The sequence below is a fragment of the Prinia subflava genome, chromosome 1, assembly GCF_021018805.1.
Source record: "Prinia subflava isolate CZ2003 ecotype Zambia chromosome 1, Cam_Psub_1.2, whole genome shotgun sequence".
NCBI classification, from domain to species: domain Eukaryota; kingdom Metazoa; phylum Chordata; class Aves; order Passeriformes; family Cisticolidae; genus Prinia; species Prinia subflava.
This window is the reverse complement of record NC_086247.1, coordinates 128,816,727-128,832,101: the sequence shown is the minus strand read 5'-3', so window position 1 is coordinate 128,832,101 and position 15,375 is coordinate 128,816,727. Positions and strand designations below refer to the sequence as shown.

The 15,375-nt window shown below is 55.1% G+C and overlaps 2 protein-coding genes across 2 annotated transcripts in view; one reads left to right on the top strand and one right to left on the bottom strand.

The window, feature by feature from the left end:
* DLX6 (distal-less homeobox 6) overlaps positions 1–3,079 on the top strand; it is a 4,881-nt gene extending 1,802 nt beyond the window's left edge. Inside the window, exons 2-3 of the mRNA XM_063411825.1 lie at positions 1–185; positions 1,948–3,079. The exon at positions 1–185 is cut by the window's left edge and continues 9 nt beyond it. Of these exons, the coding sequence (XP_063267895.1) occupies positions 1–185; positions 1,948–2,199 (437 nt within the window). The 3' untranslated portion in view covers positions 2,200–3,079. The remainder of the gene's footprint in view (positions 186–1,947) is intronic.
* Positions 3,080–10,432: 7,353 nt separating this feature from the next.
* On the bottom strand, positions 10,433–13,244 carry DLX5 (distal-less homeobox 5). Its single transcript, XM_063411815.1, is given in 4 exon segments — positions 10,433–10,893; positions 10,895–11,139; positions 11,384–11,568; positions 12,685–13,244. Coding segments are annotated over 4 exon segments (873 nt in total). The 5' UTR covers positions 13,040–13,244; the 3' UTR covers positions 10,433–10,805.
* Between the last annotated feature and the right edge of the window lie 2,131 nt (positions 13,245–15,375).

The following is a 15,375-nucleotide window of genomic DNA, read 5'->3' as shown; positions in this document are numbered from 1 at the left end:
AAACCACAGTGATTGAAAACGGTGAAATCAGATTCAATGGAAAAGGGAAAAAGATTCGGAAGCCTCGAACCATTTACTCTAGTCTACAACTCCAGGCTTTAAATCATCGCTTTCAGCAGACTCAGTACCTGGCACTTCCAGAGAGAGCTGAACTGGCAGCTTCTTTAGGACTTACCCAGACACAGGTAATTACTGGAAATCCCAAATCACTGAAATCCTGCTCGAGCAACAAAGGCCAAGCAAAGTATGATGCTCCCTAAAGATTTTGGCCTCTGTCGGGAACGGTAGAAAAGGTAACGCACACGGTTCCCGTCTCTGTGCTAGGACTTACCTAACGCGCGACAGAGATCGGGCTGCCGCAGAGAGAGCTGAAAGCGCCCTTCCCTCAGCCGCCTGCGAGCAAGCGCTCCCTTTTGATGCCACACATAACGTTTTGAAATTGCCTGAATTTTCGGATAATTCCAACACCGAGATGCAATTGCCCAACTGTGAAAAGGAGAACAAAACAAAGGCAAGGAATCGCTGGGCCTGAGGTAGAGCTAAAAGCAAAGCTGCCTCGTAGCAACCTACATAGGTAGAGGGGAAGCAGGAACGCGTTAGGAAATACCTGTTAAATCAATAGTTAATTCACCCTGAATGACTAACGCAAATGCAGTGGTTAGCCTTGGGCAAAATGTACGGAAGGTGATAATAGATCTGAAGATCAAAGACAGCCGTGTACAAAATTATGGCAGGTTAAGCCATAGTTAAGTGTGGTTGGAGTAGCTGTGCCATTCTGCTAATTTAAGCTTGAAAGACATATGAGGCATTACGGCTTACCGGGCTGGGGTTTGTGAAGGAGTGCATGGATAGATGGGATCAGTTCGGGCAAAACGTTATCATCCGAATCTATGAGCTTAACAAATAACTTCAGGATTTTATCAATGTCATTGGTAACAGTCTCTTCCAGACAGCGATTTTCAAATGCTCAGCAAACATTAATGATAGGAATGGGCCTGATGGTTTTGAAAACGGGATTTTAGTATCCTCAGCATGCACGCTCTGTCTCACTGTTGTCTCGCTTTCTCTCTAGCACGCATAGATTTTTTTAGGGGCCCGATCCTGATCTTGCAGCTAGAGGAGAAGCCCTGTTTATCCATTAACATTATGACTGCAAAGTTTGAGAGGTCAAATACGCGTGGGGAATTTGTTTTCTTTCTTTGATTGATTAAAAAAACCCATTCTGTATACATGTCTTACCTATATATAATTTCTGTAATAATTCTGATCTGCCAGTGGACCTGATCCTTGCACACCTTCTCGAGTGCAGGCTCCCTCCTCGGGAATTCTGCTGGGTTAGGAGCAGGATGAGACCCAAAGCAATGTTGATATACTATTACTCACAGAGAAAATAAAATTATTCTTTCTTTAATAATACATTTTAATATAAAGCCACAATCCATTATGCTTCTTCCCCCGCCACATCAGCGAGGACTGCTTGATCTGATCGTGAGGATTTCAGAAGTGCGATTTCTTTGTAAGATGCCCTTTGTCTATTGGCTCTTGTCTCCTGGCACAAAATCATATGATTGCCCATGTTTGACAACAGTTTGCCCGAATGATCAAATGACCTCCAAAATTCTGAATGAGGCGCTAAAACAGGAGACCTCAGAGCATGTGGTCTGTTTCAGCCGTAGCAATCTGGCCTGCCCAGGAAAAACAACGTCCCAGGTTAAAACCTGCATCTCTCTCGCTTTCCAGCTCTGCTCTGCCTCCCCTGTTCTCTCCAGCTGCATCAAAAGCCCGAGAGCAGCCGTAGCTATCCCTCCTTCCCCTCTCCCCATCCCCAGCTCCACACCCGACTGGCGTGTGCCCTCAAGACTTTCTCCAGATTAGGGCCCCGGGGTCTTCCCCTCTGTGCCCTGGGCGCTGACGGCAGCCTAATATCTGATGCGTTTCGGTTTACAGGTGAAGATCTGGTTCCAGAACAAGCGCTCCAAATTCAAGAAGCTGCTGAAGCAGGGCAGTAACCCCCACGAGAGCGACCCTCTGCCCGGCTCCGCTGCCCTCTCCCCTCGCTCTCCAGCTCTGCCTCCAGTCTGGGACGTTTCAGCCTCTGCCAAGGGAGTCAATATGCCTCCAAACAGCTACATGCCTGGCTATTCTCACTGGTATTCTTCTCCACATCAAGACACAATGCAGAGACCACAAATGATGTGAATTGTCCAAGAGAAATAATCTCCCAAGAACGCCTCGTCTCGACATGGCAAGAAGTTCCCCTGCTTTGCCAAGCCGTGCCAGCTAACAGGCTCTGTGTGAACTTGTAGATGCGGCAAAGAGACAGAGTGGCTTTATTTTTTTTTTTTTTTTAAGTAACCTCAGCGATTGATCTTGAACAGAAAGACACAATTTTCATTCTGGCGCACAGAAGACACTACTCTTTAGGATATTTTCCTTTGGACTCCAAGGCACCAGCCTCTTTCTCTGTGGAGTATACGTCAAAACAAACTTTTTACAGACTTTGCCCACAAGAACCTGAATCTACCATGGCAGCCGTTTTTACTTGTTTAATGAGCTAAAGACATTACATGATGAAAGAGAGACTAGTCAAAGCTCCTTCATTTTTATTCACCAAATCTGGACTGGGGAAAGGATTAAAAGACAGAAGAAGTGATTTTTAAAAAAATTAAGATGGAGGGGGAAAAAAGGAGAACTGGTTGAAAAATGCAAATACACTGTAAGATTAGAACATTACCACGAAGCAAAATCTGCATGCTTTCTCAAAATGTAATGGGCTGCGGCTCAGAAGAAACCACCGTCTCTCACTCGAAGAGCCCCTCATCCGCACAGACCCGCACCCGCACACAGCCCGACAGTCTCCCGGAGACGAGCAGCAAAGACAGAGCGAGGGATCCGCGGCCAGACCCGCCGCGGGCTGGGGAAGGAAGGTTCAGCGCTGCCCGGCGGCAGCCTCAACCACTGAGCGAGAGGGACCTTTCCCCGAGCAACCTTTCTGTATATATTGTTGAATTTTAGTTGTACATATACTTTGTATGTTTTTGTCTTCTTTCATATATAGAGTAAAAGCCACAAAACGCCAGCCTGGCTCCTATTTCTCTTCACCTTAGCGGATCCCCACCTGCCCCGACTTGCCCCCCAGATCAGTCCGGGCAGAGGGATCCTTGTGCCCATCTGGCCTGAGTGCCCAGACACCCCTACCAAAGCATAGATCTGAGAGCAAAGAAAGAAAAGATGAAATGGGGTGGGGTAGCTGGTGGTTTAGTTGGTTTTAAGGCTACAACTTAAAAAGACAGGAGGTACCGAGTCCACAAAGATACGCCTAGACGAAGTTCTTAACCACCCGGCCATTTCTGCTGCGATTTTATTGCTCCGCTGCTTAGCTGAGCTGAGCTTTCTCGCCGAGGCAAAGCTCAGAGCCCTGTCTTTCTTCCCAAAGGTTGGAGACTCCAAATTATTAAGAAAGCAGGCGCCCTCCTTTGTTTTAAAGAGCAGACAATGGAAGCTGAGGAATGTTTTGCAAAGCCCTGAGAGGTGCCCAGGCACACAACACGCTGTCCAGCCAGCTTCAGCCGCACCGGCTTGTGGAAAGCACAGCAACTACTGACAATGAAAAGCCTTTTCCTCATCCAAGCTGGGTGCCCCATACTGCGAGAATTAATGGCTAGAGACCTGGGCATCCTTCAAATTATGAACCTTGAAACCACTGAGCCATTTATCAGAAGTCAATAGAGATCCTCAGAGTGCTCCATATAATGACAGCTACATACAGTCGTGCAAAAGGACAGTCACTATAATTAGACACAAAGCAAAGACTACTTACCAATATACCAGTTTTTTGGGGGGTGTTTTTTGGTTTTGTTTTTTTTTTTTTTTGAGCAACTTCCACGCTCAGTCAGTCTTCAGAGTGCTTTAAAACCGATCAGTCTTGTCATTTTCTACCATTCGTATTGTTACATTAGGAAAAATGTTTTCTTTTCTTTTTTTCCCCTTCCCACTGTGAAACTTTGGGTTCAGAGCTCCCCAGGATCAATTCTGAACAAAGCCTCCAGCTGCAGTGCCATCCAATTTGAAGCAGACATTGGGGACAATTTAAGGTTTTTATCCACAAGAAGGTTTTTTTCCATTCTCTTAAATGCAGCCATAATTAGAGTAATTTTTCATGTAGCCCGCTGATTACAGCGTTTTTACCGTCAAAGATAATTACCTGTAATTTTCTTCCACTTTTAATACTAAAAAGCCATCTTTATTTAGATTCAGGAACAGGAAAGGCGAAACAAAAGAGGAAAATTATTCTGTTATTCATACACAAATTGCAGAGACGTAGGGCCTAAAATTGAAAATTAACCAAAATTATAATGCTGAAAAGAATGGAAGAGGCTTCAGAAGTACAGCTGGTAGCGGGGCTCACTGAATTATTCAAATGACACTGGAGAGAAAGCTACCGTACATTTAAACCAACAGCATTGTGTGCATCTTTCAGAAAACCCCGCTTCATACCCCCCCCGCAAGGCCGGCCCTGTGCGGGCTCCCCCTCGCCTCGCAGGAGGGCGGCGGATGCCCCGGGGAGCGCGTCCCGCAGCCCGGGGAGCCCGGCCCGCCGGCTCCGGCCCCCGCACAGCCTTAACCCTTTCTCTGCGGGCGCCGGCGGGGGCGGCGGGCAGTCCGCCCCGGGGGCGGGCAGCGGGGGCTTCGCCGCCTCGCGTGGGCTTGCGGGGGGCTCGTCCTCCCCTGCACGCCGCGCGTGGGTGCCGCTGCGGAAAGCCTCTGGATGCGTCGTCGTGCCCTCCTCCCCCTCCAGTGATTCCTCAAATAGGCCCAGAAAAAGCCCAGGCAACAAGCAAGCAAGCGAACAAATAAACGATAACAATAATAATAGAAGCCCCATTAGCTTAGTAGCGTGGGAGAAGGTGGGAAAGGTAGGCCTTCCCGGGAGCGGGGTGGGAGCGAATGGCAGCAGCGGCTCCCACTCGCGCGGCAGCCGCCCCGGGAGACTCTCGTGAAACAGCGTCATCTATGGATGGAGCAGCGGCAGCTCCCCCCGCCAGCCAAACCTGCCGCCGCCGGGCTGCCAGCGCCGGCCCCGCCGCCGCCCGCCCGCCGCCGGGCTGCACCGCCCCGGGGCCGCGGCGAGCGGCGGAAAGGCGCCCTGCCGCCGCCCCGCTGCGGGCACGGGCGGACGGGGCTGGCCCGGGGCTCGCACGGGTTCTCCGGCCAGTCCCGCGCCTCCCCTCTGGCGGCCCGTCGGGGCTCCCGCCGCATCCCCGCCCCGCCCGCCGCCCCCGGCAGCACCGGGGAAAGGGGGCGCTTATCGGCCGGGTCCGGGCCGGGGAGCTGAACCACCTGCCCGAGAATGACCGCGAACGCAGGGGAGCAAAGACGGAGCGTGCCTCGACGGGCGAGGCGGGGAGCAGTCACAAACCAACCCCAAACCCAAGCGAGCCCCAAAACTTACCCCTCTGAAAATCTGCTAAGCAAGGATCGGGGTCTAGAAATCTGCACTGAACAGAAGCAGTGGAGAATATTTTTCTGAGTCTCAGGGCAGAAGCTCTTTCTCTATATTCTTGGTTGAGTGAGCACATCCAGGTGTGAAATTGTTTGCACACCCCAGCACCTCTTATATTGCCAGCAAAATTAGCTGTTATTACTGTCACTGTTTAGTGATGGTTAGCTTGATAAAAAAAACCTGCTGTAATCAAGACCTGGCGCATCTTTGCAAATTACAGATAATTGTAAACGTCCAGATTATGATAATAGCATCCTAATCCAGCCTGCAATATAATTATTACAGAGTGTTACATCTGAAACTGTCCAGTAGGGCTAATTCAGCCATTATTTAGACCCTATTTTTGCACTGCAAATGGGTTGCTGAGTTGAAAATGTACGATTGTAATTTCACGGGGCACTCAATGAGTAATGGTATAGGGAGGGAAAAATACAAAAGTGAAATGTGAACAGTAGCGATCAAATCAAACTCTGAAGGACAAAAGACTGTTTGATTCATAGGGAATGAGAAGAGCGGGAATTAAGAAAATAGCAAATCAGTGGTCTGCAGCGTTACGTGTCCAAATCTCAACGACTGCGAGCCTGATGTGCACTCAGGGACTGCTGGTTCGGTTCACGCCTCGCATCCGTCCGCCTCTCGGCTCGGCTCTTCCCGGCAGCCTCTCCCCGGCACCCGGAGCATCCCCGAGCTCCCCACCCATCCCCAAAAGAGGGCTCGCCATAGTCTTGTGCCTCCTCTCAGGTGACCGAACGTCACTTTAGGACAAGAAGCCTCGGGAGCTTCGGACCCGGGCGGAGGAGAGCGCGGGGTGCGGGGCGCCAGCGCCGGGCACCCTCCGCGGCGGGCTGCGGAGCCGCGGCCCTTTGCGCTCCCGCGCACCGGCTGGACCGATCCTCAGGGGTCCTTAGGGAAATTATCACAGAACCGAGTCAATTGTAATTAATTAATCAAAAGAGCCTGGCTAACAGGACTACCTGCAGCTAGCGAGGTTAACTCACTGGGCTAGCTGGCTTTCGACTCCTGATTAACTTTTATTAACCCTGGACACGAAATACACAAACCCGCTTCATTTTTTAATGACCTAAATCATCAAAGCGCCGCTGCCGCCCGACCGGTTAGTCTCCGCAGGGTCCAGATGAGAAGAGGCAGCGCCCAGGGCCGGCCCCGTGGGCAGCAGCGCTGCCGCCCCGGCCCTTGCTGGCCTCTTCCGACCGGCGCCGCTCCCGGAGCCCGCGGTCTCACCGTGCGCTCTCTTCTCCATGAGAATTAGTAAAAACCAGGAGAATAAAATAAAGCTCAGTGGATAGCTCGAGGCGAAAGTCCTATAAACCGTATTACACGGTGCGTATCGAGGAGACCATACAGATCTCCTGGAATGGAGGGCCAGCTCTGCAACCGGGCAGATGATGCCGCTGCAGAGCACGAAGGCGGGTCAGGATCCGGCTCGAAGAGGCTGGCTCAGCTATCCTGCAAAACCGATGCTGAGGTTTGGGCAGCCTCTCCGGGAGTGCCGAGGGGCAGGCGGCAGCAGGAGAGGAGTGGGCAGCCAACCTCAAGCTCCTCTTTGCCAAATGCTCAATCTGTCGCAGGTTCTGGCCGGGGCCGGCACTCTGGGCCCTCACCTGAAGGTGAATAAGGAGGTGACCGAGCCGTGAGTTTTACCCGCGGCCTTGAAGGTCGTGTCAGTGGAAGGTGTTCTCACAGACAGCGGGGTGTGTGTGCGTGGCGGGATTTATCAGGTCTGTATTCCAGGCAGATGAACTATTGTTTATGCTCCCTGAATCTCAAATAAATAGACACGCCACCGAACAAAGAGAACTATTTAACTGATGCAACACAGATTCTTCCTTAAAAAAAGAGGGAGAAAGAGAAGCTTAGTGTAAACTTCGCATTTCCTATTTTCACGGCTCTTATCTGACCTATAAAACAGGTTATTGAGTTACTGCAAGCAATCGCTTAAATGACTAAAAGCAAGAAGAGGGGGTTCCCACACCCCCTCCTCCGCCCCGATTTTCCTGAAGCAATAGATCTCCTTTCCGTAATCCACAACCGAAACACCTAAAGTCTGTCAGCCGCAAAACTGCGTGGCAGAAATCTTTAATTGATGCCACATGTGGGATGCGCTCTGGGGACACAGCGCTGCCGGCGGCGGAGCGGGCAGAGCGCGGAGGCCCGCTCAGGCAGCGCGGCCGCGGGGGAGCGAATGCACGGGGGAGAGCGAGGGGAGTGAGAGGGCGACAGGAACGCCTGGCAAGCGGGCTGCCCTGCCGCGGTGACAGGTTGGAGGGGGTGTTTTTTCTTTTCCCGGGAAGGAGCGGGAGGGAAATCAAGGCGCTTGGGGAGGAGGCAGCACTTCCTGGCTGAAGGCTCTGCCCGCGGGCAGATGCCCGGGCAGGGCCGGGGGTTCTGCCGGGAGCGGGAAGGTGCTCCTGCCGCGACCGTGGGCGGGGGTGGCGGGCACTGCGTGTTTGGCTGTGGGTGATGTAGGTGTGCGTCCCAGCCGGGGGCTAGCGCAGCCCACGGTGGATGTGCTGTGGGTGTGAGAGCCCCAGGGTGCAGGCAGTGTCAGGAGCTCGCTGGGGACGCGGGGTCTGCAGGCTGCTCTGTGCGCGTATCTGCGCGCCTCTGTGTGTTTGTGTGTGTGCGTGTGTGTCAGGCCCTGTGGCTCAGCCCTGGAGCCGCTCGGCACCCACAGGAATGTGGCTCCTCTCGGCTCCCCGAACTGCCCGGGCTCCACATGGAAGTGGCCGCCAGGAAAACAGAAGGGAGGGGAAGAGGGGGAGGGGCGGGGAAAGCCCCGAGCCAGCAATCCGCCGAGCCCAAACCTAGCATCAGACAAAGGACAGTTCATGCCATCCCCTTCCCGGGAAGCAAGGGGGTAGGCCTGGCCAAGCTAGGCTCCCTCCGGCCGCCGCTGGAGCCCAGGGGATGCACCCAGGTGGGAAGAAGCGCCAGGGTGTGCCTGCCTGTGTGTGCGGGGGCAGAGGGCACAGCAGCATCCCTCTCGGCCCGGGCATCTCCCGGAGGGGCGGGCGGCCGTAGACTCAGAGTGTTCACTAAGGCCGGGGCCACGCGACGGGCATTTCTTATCCTCTCTAGGGGAGGGGTGCTAGGCTTCTCCCGACCTGCCCGACATCAACTCGCTCTGGGAGGAGGAAAAATTAAGCAAAGAGAGGGATCGACATGGAAACTGAGCCGAGCTGACTTGGTTGGCTTGGAGAGGCGAGCGATGCTTAGTCCAGTGGCCGCAGGGTGAATTCCCATCTCTGCCCGGCATGCTGTTTGCCGGCATTTCGCCTTCCCGGAGCTGTTCCTGCTCTGTCCGCCCGGGCTGTCCCGGCCCCGGCAGGTTCCGTAACCCAACAGTCCCGCGGCAGCTCCTCAGAGAAAGGGGTGGGTGGACCCACCTGGGAAATGCATTTCCACCTCTGGTGTCCAAACCTTTCTGCAAAGGGAAGTGACCTCCAGGAGGGGAGAATCTCTTACTGAAGGTTGAGTGCTTGTCTAGAGGGAAATGGGGAAAAGAGCGGAAGAAAGTGAAAGGGTCGAGTTTTTTAAAAATTTTGCACAGGATGGGAGCGAGCAGAAGAGATAAAGCCGAGCTTTTCATCAGCCCCCGAGTCGAGGAAAGTCCCTGAAACGTTGCGAGTTAAACGAGCAGGAGACGGTCACCATCCCGGCGGAAGATGTGGGGTGCGGCGGGGCACGGCGGCGGCGCGGCCTCTCCGGCAGCGGGCAGGGGTGGGCAGCAGCGGCGGCCCCCGCCGCCCTGCCCCGGCACCCCACACCCTCCCGGCGTGCAGCGAGCACAACCGAACAAACTGGTCTATTGTACTGCAAGACATTTACCAACCCCCAAACCTGTTACAAAACAGCAAACCCGAGCTTCTTTCTTTGGGGAGAAAACTACGCACACCACACTCAATCACGCACACGCATAAAACATGGAAGGCGGGAGAGGAAGGAGAAGAAAGGAGGGGGAGGGCAGCGGGGAGGAAGACTGGAGACAGGTAAGTGCGCCCCAGGGCAGGAGCGTGCCTTTTCAGGCCTCGCCTCCCCCGGTTCCAGCAATCTCCCCGCCAGCCTCAGCTGCCAGAGGGGCATCTTTCATCTCGGGGATCCTTCCAGCGGCGCCTCTTGCAGACTGACTGCTGTCGCCGTACCCCGCACGGCCGTGAATTACCACTGCCCCCTAGGATGGGGGTCCCCGTGGGAACGTGCGGGCCGGGATTTCTGCTGGAAGAGAGCCCCCGCCCCGTGCGAGTGGTCCGCGCCAGTGGGCAGCGCTCCGGCGTCTCGCCCAAGCCTTGCCTCCAGCACTGGGCAGCGCTAGTGACTGCTCCGACGCAAGGGTTTCCCCCCTAAATCGTGTAGAAATAAAAAACCCAATAAAAGTACCTCTGAAGCGTTCCTCCTTCAGTCGAAGCCGCCGCAGGCTTTTAGCAGGAGCGAGGGGAGCGGGGCCCTCATTTTATTCTTTTCTCATATTTAGTGGCTCCCTTTGACGGAAACGTAATTTGTATAATTAGCCGAGCGCACACGGGCGACTGATGGGCTGTGGAGTGTGCAGCTCTCGACGCTAATTGCTCTCAGGAAAGGATTCAGGGCGGCTTAAGGCGAGAGATTTGCTTTCTCGCATCAGGATGGGCAGCTTTCCCTTCAGCTTGAAGCCCTGTGCAGTAAGACGTACGCGGTGCTGCCAGAGCCCCTTTCCCAGCGGGGACAGAGCACCGCCGCCCCTCGGCTCGCCCGTGGATACCTGCAAGGGCCAGATCCTGCCAGCACGCCCGGACTCTGGTGGCACTGCACGGCACTGGAACAGAATGTGAACTCCCTGCTCCCATCCTCTTTCCTCAGTTTCTTTCTGCAAGCAAATTAGTATTATATTTTTTTCCTCTTATTAAGAGAAGAAGGGGTAATTTGGAAACGTTTCTCTTGGTCGAAATAATTTTATTTTATTCAGAATATACAGTTTAATTCCTCTATCTACAATTATTTACAGGGTTAAAATAACATTGAAAAAAGTCTCTGGAAAAGTTGAGGTCATAGATTTCAAGGCACCAATGACAGTGTCCACAGCTGAGCCAAAAAATGTCCGTATTGTATAAAAAAGGGTTTCCTTTGAAATGCAATAAGTTACATGCACAAGCTTTACACATTTTAATCTTTTTGTTTGTTTCTTTTCCCTTTTAAAAATTCCCCATATGCATTCCTTTCGTTATTATTCCTTAACAGTAAAACACGGGAGTCCAAGGAACAACAAAAATAAAATAAAATAAAATAAAATAATAAGGGTCAGGCTCTAATAAATCGTCCCAGAGGCCAGCGCTAACGGGTGCTGTAGGGAGCCGTGGGGTTGGAGGTGGGAGTTGATGGAGTTGGCAGCGGGGGTACCAGGAAGTGGAGCTCTCCAGGTAGCTGGATGCAGGGGACGGGTTGGAGTTTGGAGGGTGAGCGTGTGCGTGGGCATGGTGGCTGAGGGAGCGGGACGAGCCCTGAGGTTCCCAAACCGCAGGTGACTGTGGAGAGTTGCAGGCCATGGGGTCGCTGGAGCTGGGGCTGTGCTCCGGAGGCATCTCCCCGTTTTTCATGATCTTCTTGATCTTGGATCTTTTATTCTGAAACCAGATTTTCACCTGAGAGCGGGGCGGGAGGAGAGGAGAAGGGAGGAAAGAGGGAGTGGAGAGGGAAAGCGACACCATTAATGCCCGCCTGGCAAGCCGGTGCTCCTCGGCTGCGGCGCCCCGCTGCCCTCCCGCCCCTGCGCGGGGCCCGCTCCAGCCCTTCCCTCCGCGCCGGGGTGAGCCCGGGTTCCGGACCCGCCGGGCCGGGTCGGGCCGAGCCGAGCCGAGCCGAGCCGAGCCGAGCCGCTCGCGGTACCTGTGTTTGCGTGAGTCCCAGGGAGGCTGCCAGCTCGGCCCGCTCGGGCAGGGCGAGGTACTGGGTCTTCTGAAACCTCCTCTGCAACGCTGCCAGCTGAAAGCTGGAATAAATAGTCCGGGGTTTGCGCACTTTCTTTGGTTTGCCGTTCACCATCCGCACCTCGGGTTCCGCCACCTCCTTCTCTGCACGGGGGCGAGAGCGGGAGAAAGACGCAGAGTTAAGCTGGGGACAGGCTTCTCTTCGCGCAGCCTGCGCCGCCGGGGCGGCATCCCGCCCGCGGGCTGGGCCGGGCAGCGGCGCCGGCCCGACGGGGCCCTGCGGCTCCCCCCGGGGCTCCCGCAGCCGGGCGGCGGCCCCGCGCAGCCTCCGCCAGCTCCCCGCGGTGAGACGGGGGGGGGGGAACCCGCGCCCTGCACACTGGCCTCGGCCACCGCTGGCCCTGCTCCTCCGCCTCCCACGCCCGCCCCGGGCATCCTGCCGGGCGCGCAGCGCTGCGCGGGCGGGAGCGCAGGGCATGCGCGGCCCCGCGGGCCTTGGGAGGATGGTGGAGCCCTGCTGGGAAGAGCTCTGTCCGGAGCGGAGCCGGACCCGAGGCATCGACCACTTCCTCCGCACGCCCGCGCCATCCCCCCTGTCGCCGCCGGCGTGTCCCCAAGCGCCGCCGCGACCGCACTCGTCCCGTCCAAGCCCAGCCGCTTCGCTTTACCACGGAATTGTTCTATTTTTCTTCTTCCCTGACCCCCTTTCCCCCCCTTTTCTTTTTTTTTTTTTTTTTTTCTTCCGTACATCAAGTTGCAAAGAAGTAAAGCACTAAAACCCCGACGCTTTCTGGTGAAAGAGCCCCCGAGCCCCGCCACGGCTCGTCTCCCCCTCCCAGTCTCCTCCCCCGCCCCTCCAGCACAGGGGGAAGGAAACTTTCTTCAACACCGCGAACCTGAGTTTGAGACATGCAACAAGGCTCGGCTATTTTCTCCCTCTTCCTGCGGGGGGAAGGAGGAGGGAGGTAGCCGTGGGGGCCCGGGGGCAGCTGACAGAAGCGCTAAAGTACTAGTCCTTAGATCATGCGGGCTGGTCAAAAGAAGTAGACCAGTAAACTAGTTCTCCACTTTTTTCCCCCCTTCTCAATTTTATTTTTTTTCTATTTTTTTCTTTTTCCCTATTTACTTATTTATTTTTAGTTTCCCTTCTGGTTCAGGGAAAGCCGCATCCCCGTGGTCCGTGGGTCAGGGATCTGCCGGTACGCGCTCCCCCAGCCTCCCCAAAGGCGCGGGCGCTTCCCGCACACCCCCGGCCCTCACCTGGCTGGCTGGCAGAGCTCTGGACGCGGTTGTAAGCCCCGCTGTACTGGTGGTAGGGACTGGCGTAGCTGTAGTCTGCATAGGCTTTGGCAGGATAGTTCCCGGCAGATCCGTTCATGCCGTGGTACTGATACTGGTAGGGGTTGAGCGCTTTGCCGTAGGAAGCCGAGGTAGGCGAGCAGTAGCCGTGCGGGGCTCCCCCCGCCGGGCTGTAGTAGTCGGAATCCGTAGCGGAGGACTCGGGTAAAGTGGGAGATTCCTGGGACGGGTGGTGCATGGCTGCAGCCGTCTGGAAAGGAGCTTGGAAGTCGCCGGATCTGATGTTGGGGACCCTTCTGTCAAATACTCCTGTCATAGCTCGGAGCTGGCGGCGCGCTGGGGCTGGCGGCGGGGCTGCTCGGGTCTAAGCAGACATGTCTGGGGGAGGAGGCTGCGGCGCGGTGTCTGTCTCCGGCAGACTGCTGGCTGGGGCGCAGCATAGGCTTGGTTAAATCCTTAATTGCGCTCTTACGCACAGCAGGGTGGATCGGGTTCCATTGGCCAGAGCAATCGGGAGCAGCGACACCCTAACTCGTCCAACTAGTTTAGCACAACAAAGCTTTGAAAAAAAAAAAAAAAAAAAAAGAGAAGAAGAAGAAAAAAAAAAGAGAAAAAAAAAAAAAGAAAAAAAGTCCCATTCAACCCCTTTTTAAAGTGAATACCAACAGCAATCTCCGAGACGGAGCGTCGCGATTGGGAGGTTTCCAGCTCCCCCACCCCTGCAGCCGGCTCGGGGGCTCGGCCAGCCCCTGCAGCCCGGTGCCCCCGCACCTCCGCCCGCAGCGCCCTGGGGGAGGGCTGCAGCCACGCCGCTCGGATTTGCCGTCCGGTCCCCCTTGGCTACGTTGATGGCTTGGGAACACCGCACTGGGCGCTCCTGGTTCCCAACTCGATTTCTGATCTGGTGACAATAACCATTAGCATTTGACCGTGCTGTTTCCCTCGGACTGTCCTCCCTCCCCGGGGAAACGTCCGGGACCTCCGCGCTAACTACAGCAAACCCTATTACCCCCAAGTACCTTGAATTTTAGTTACATCATTTCCTGCATTTCCAAGACCCTCGCACGGCCCGGAGCCAGCGGGAGACTCCCGTCATAATGCCCTGCCGTGGGGGCGTGAGGGAGCTACTAGTGGCACCATACGGCCAGGGACACCCACCCCGCGGATTCGCAAAAGGCGACCTGCCCGTGGCACGACGCCAGTGGCCGGAGAGCCCCCGACTCTCGCCAGCTCTGGCGCCCCTCCAAGTGCGCTTGTGGCCGCTCGGCCCCACGAGCGTGCGCTCCTCACCCTCGGGGCGATGCTCACCGTCTGGTCTGCCTCCGGCCCAGGCTCAGAAGCCCCTCACAAAGGGGCTCCAATCACCCTCACGCGTGGGCAGGACCACTGTGAGGCCGTCGTGGGGCTTCTGCACTTGAAGCTGTGGCAAGAGCCCGCTTTGCGGGTGACAGCCCCACAGCAGTGACCGGCGCTGTGCGGGGGTATCCTCCCCACGGCACTCCGGCCAGCAGCACCCTCCCTCACCTGCACCCTTTTCCTGGCGCCCATCTACGCACCCAGGTCCCCGGCAACGCGCTCCGTGTCTGGGCCGGGGACAGCCACGGGCTGCTGATGCCCGTCCGTCCCTGCTGATTTTACAGCAGTGTTGCAAAAAAAAAGGAGAAAAAGATCAAATTTTACTAGACACTAAGGAAAACAAATAAAAGGCTGTTTTCAGTGACCTGGAGTTGTAGATTTTTCTGAAGTTGTTTACTCTCCAGATTTAGCCTGTTTGCTCACCGAAGATCTCCCAGCCAGCTGAGTAACACTTGTAACACAACCGTGCATGTTGTACTTGAACTTATTGTTTGCTTTGGAAATGTCCACAGCTCATATAAAATCACATTAAACAAATCCCTAAGCATTTCATTACATGAATCGCTTGCTTAAATCCATTGGAAATATCTTTTTTTTTTTTTTTTTTTTTTTTTGTAAAGAGAGGAACCGGAGAGGGCTATATGTTTACAACTTGGGAAGGGGAGAGTAAGTTGATTAAAACTCCCACTTTGCATCTAGTTGGAAGGGACGGTACAGGTTTTAAGTAGACGAAGAGGGGGAGAGGGGGAGGAAAGCCCATTTGTGCCATAAATTCCAGGGCACTGCACTTCAACACGTCCGGGCAGGAAGGTGCCGTTTTAGGGGAGAGAACGGGAGAGGATCTGGGCGCCGGTCTCGCACCCAGCCCAGGCATCTCTGGAGCCGTGGCGGGACCCGGCCAAGCCGTCCCGACAGGCTGCTTGTGCAGCTCACCGGGGAAATCTGGATCTCTGCAGCAGAGAAAGTTTCCTCTTGTTTTATTCAGTAGCAGGGCAGGGGACAAAAAAAGCGCTTCCATATTAAGAGGGGAAAAAAGGCAGGAGCCCAACAGATCCAACCGCAAACCCCCCAAAGCTGATTTTTTTTCTGGAGGCATCCGCCGCGGTGGCAGTCCGTGCGCGGATTACCGGGCTGAGGGCACGCAAATCCGCCTGTTGGGGGGTTTCCTGCCCCCCGTCCTGCCCAGCCCGAACCCGATTTTCTTGCCTTTCTGCTGTTTTCCCCCAGCGGTTTTTATTTAACATATCCGGTGGGAGCGGGCGGTTCGGAGGGAGCGGGAGTCTGTTTTCCATTTCA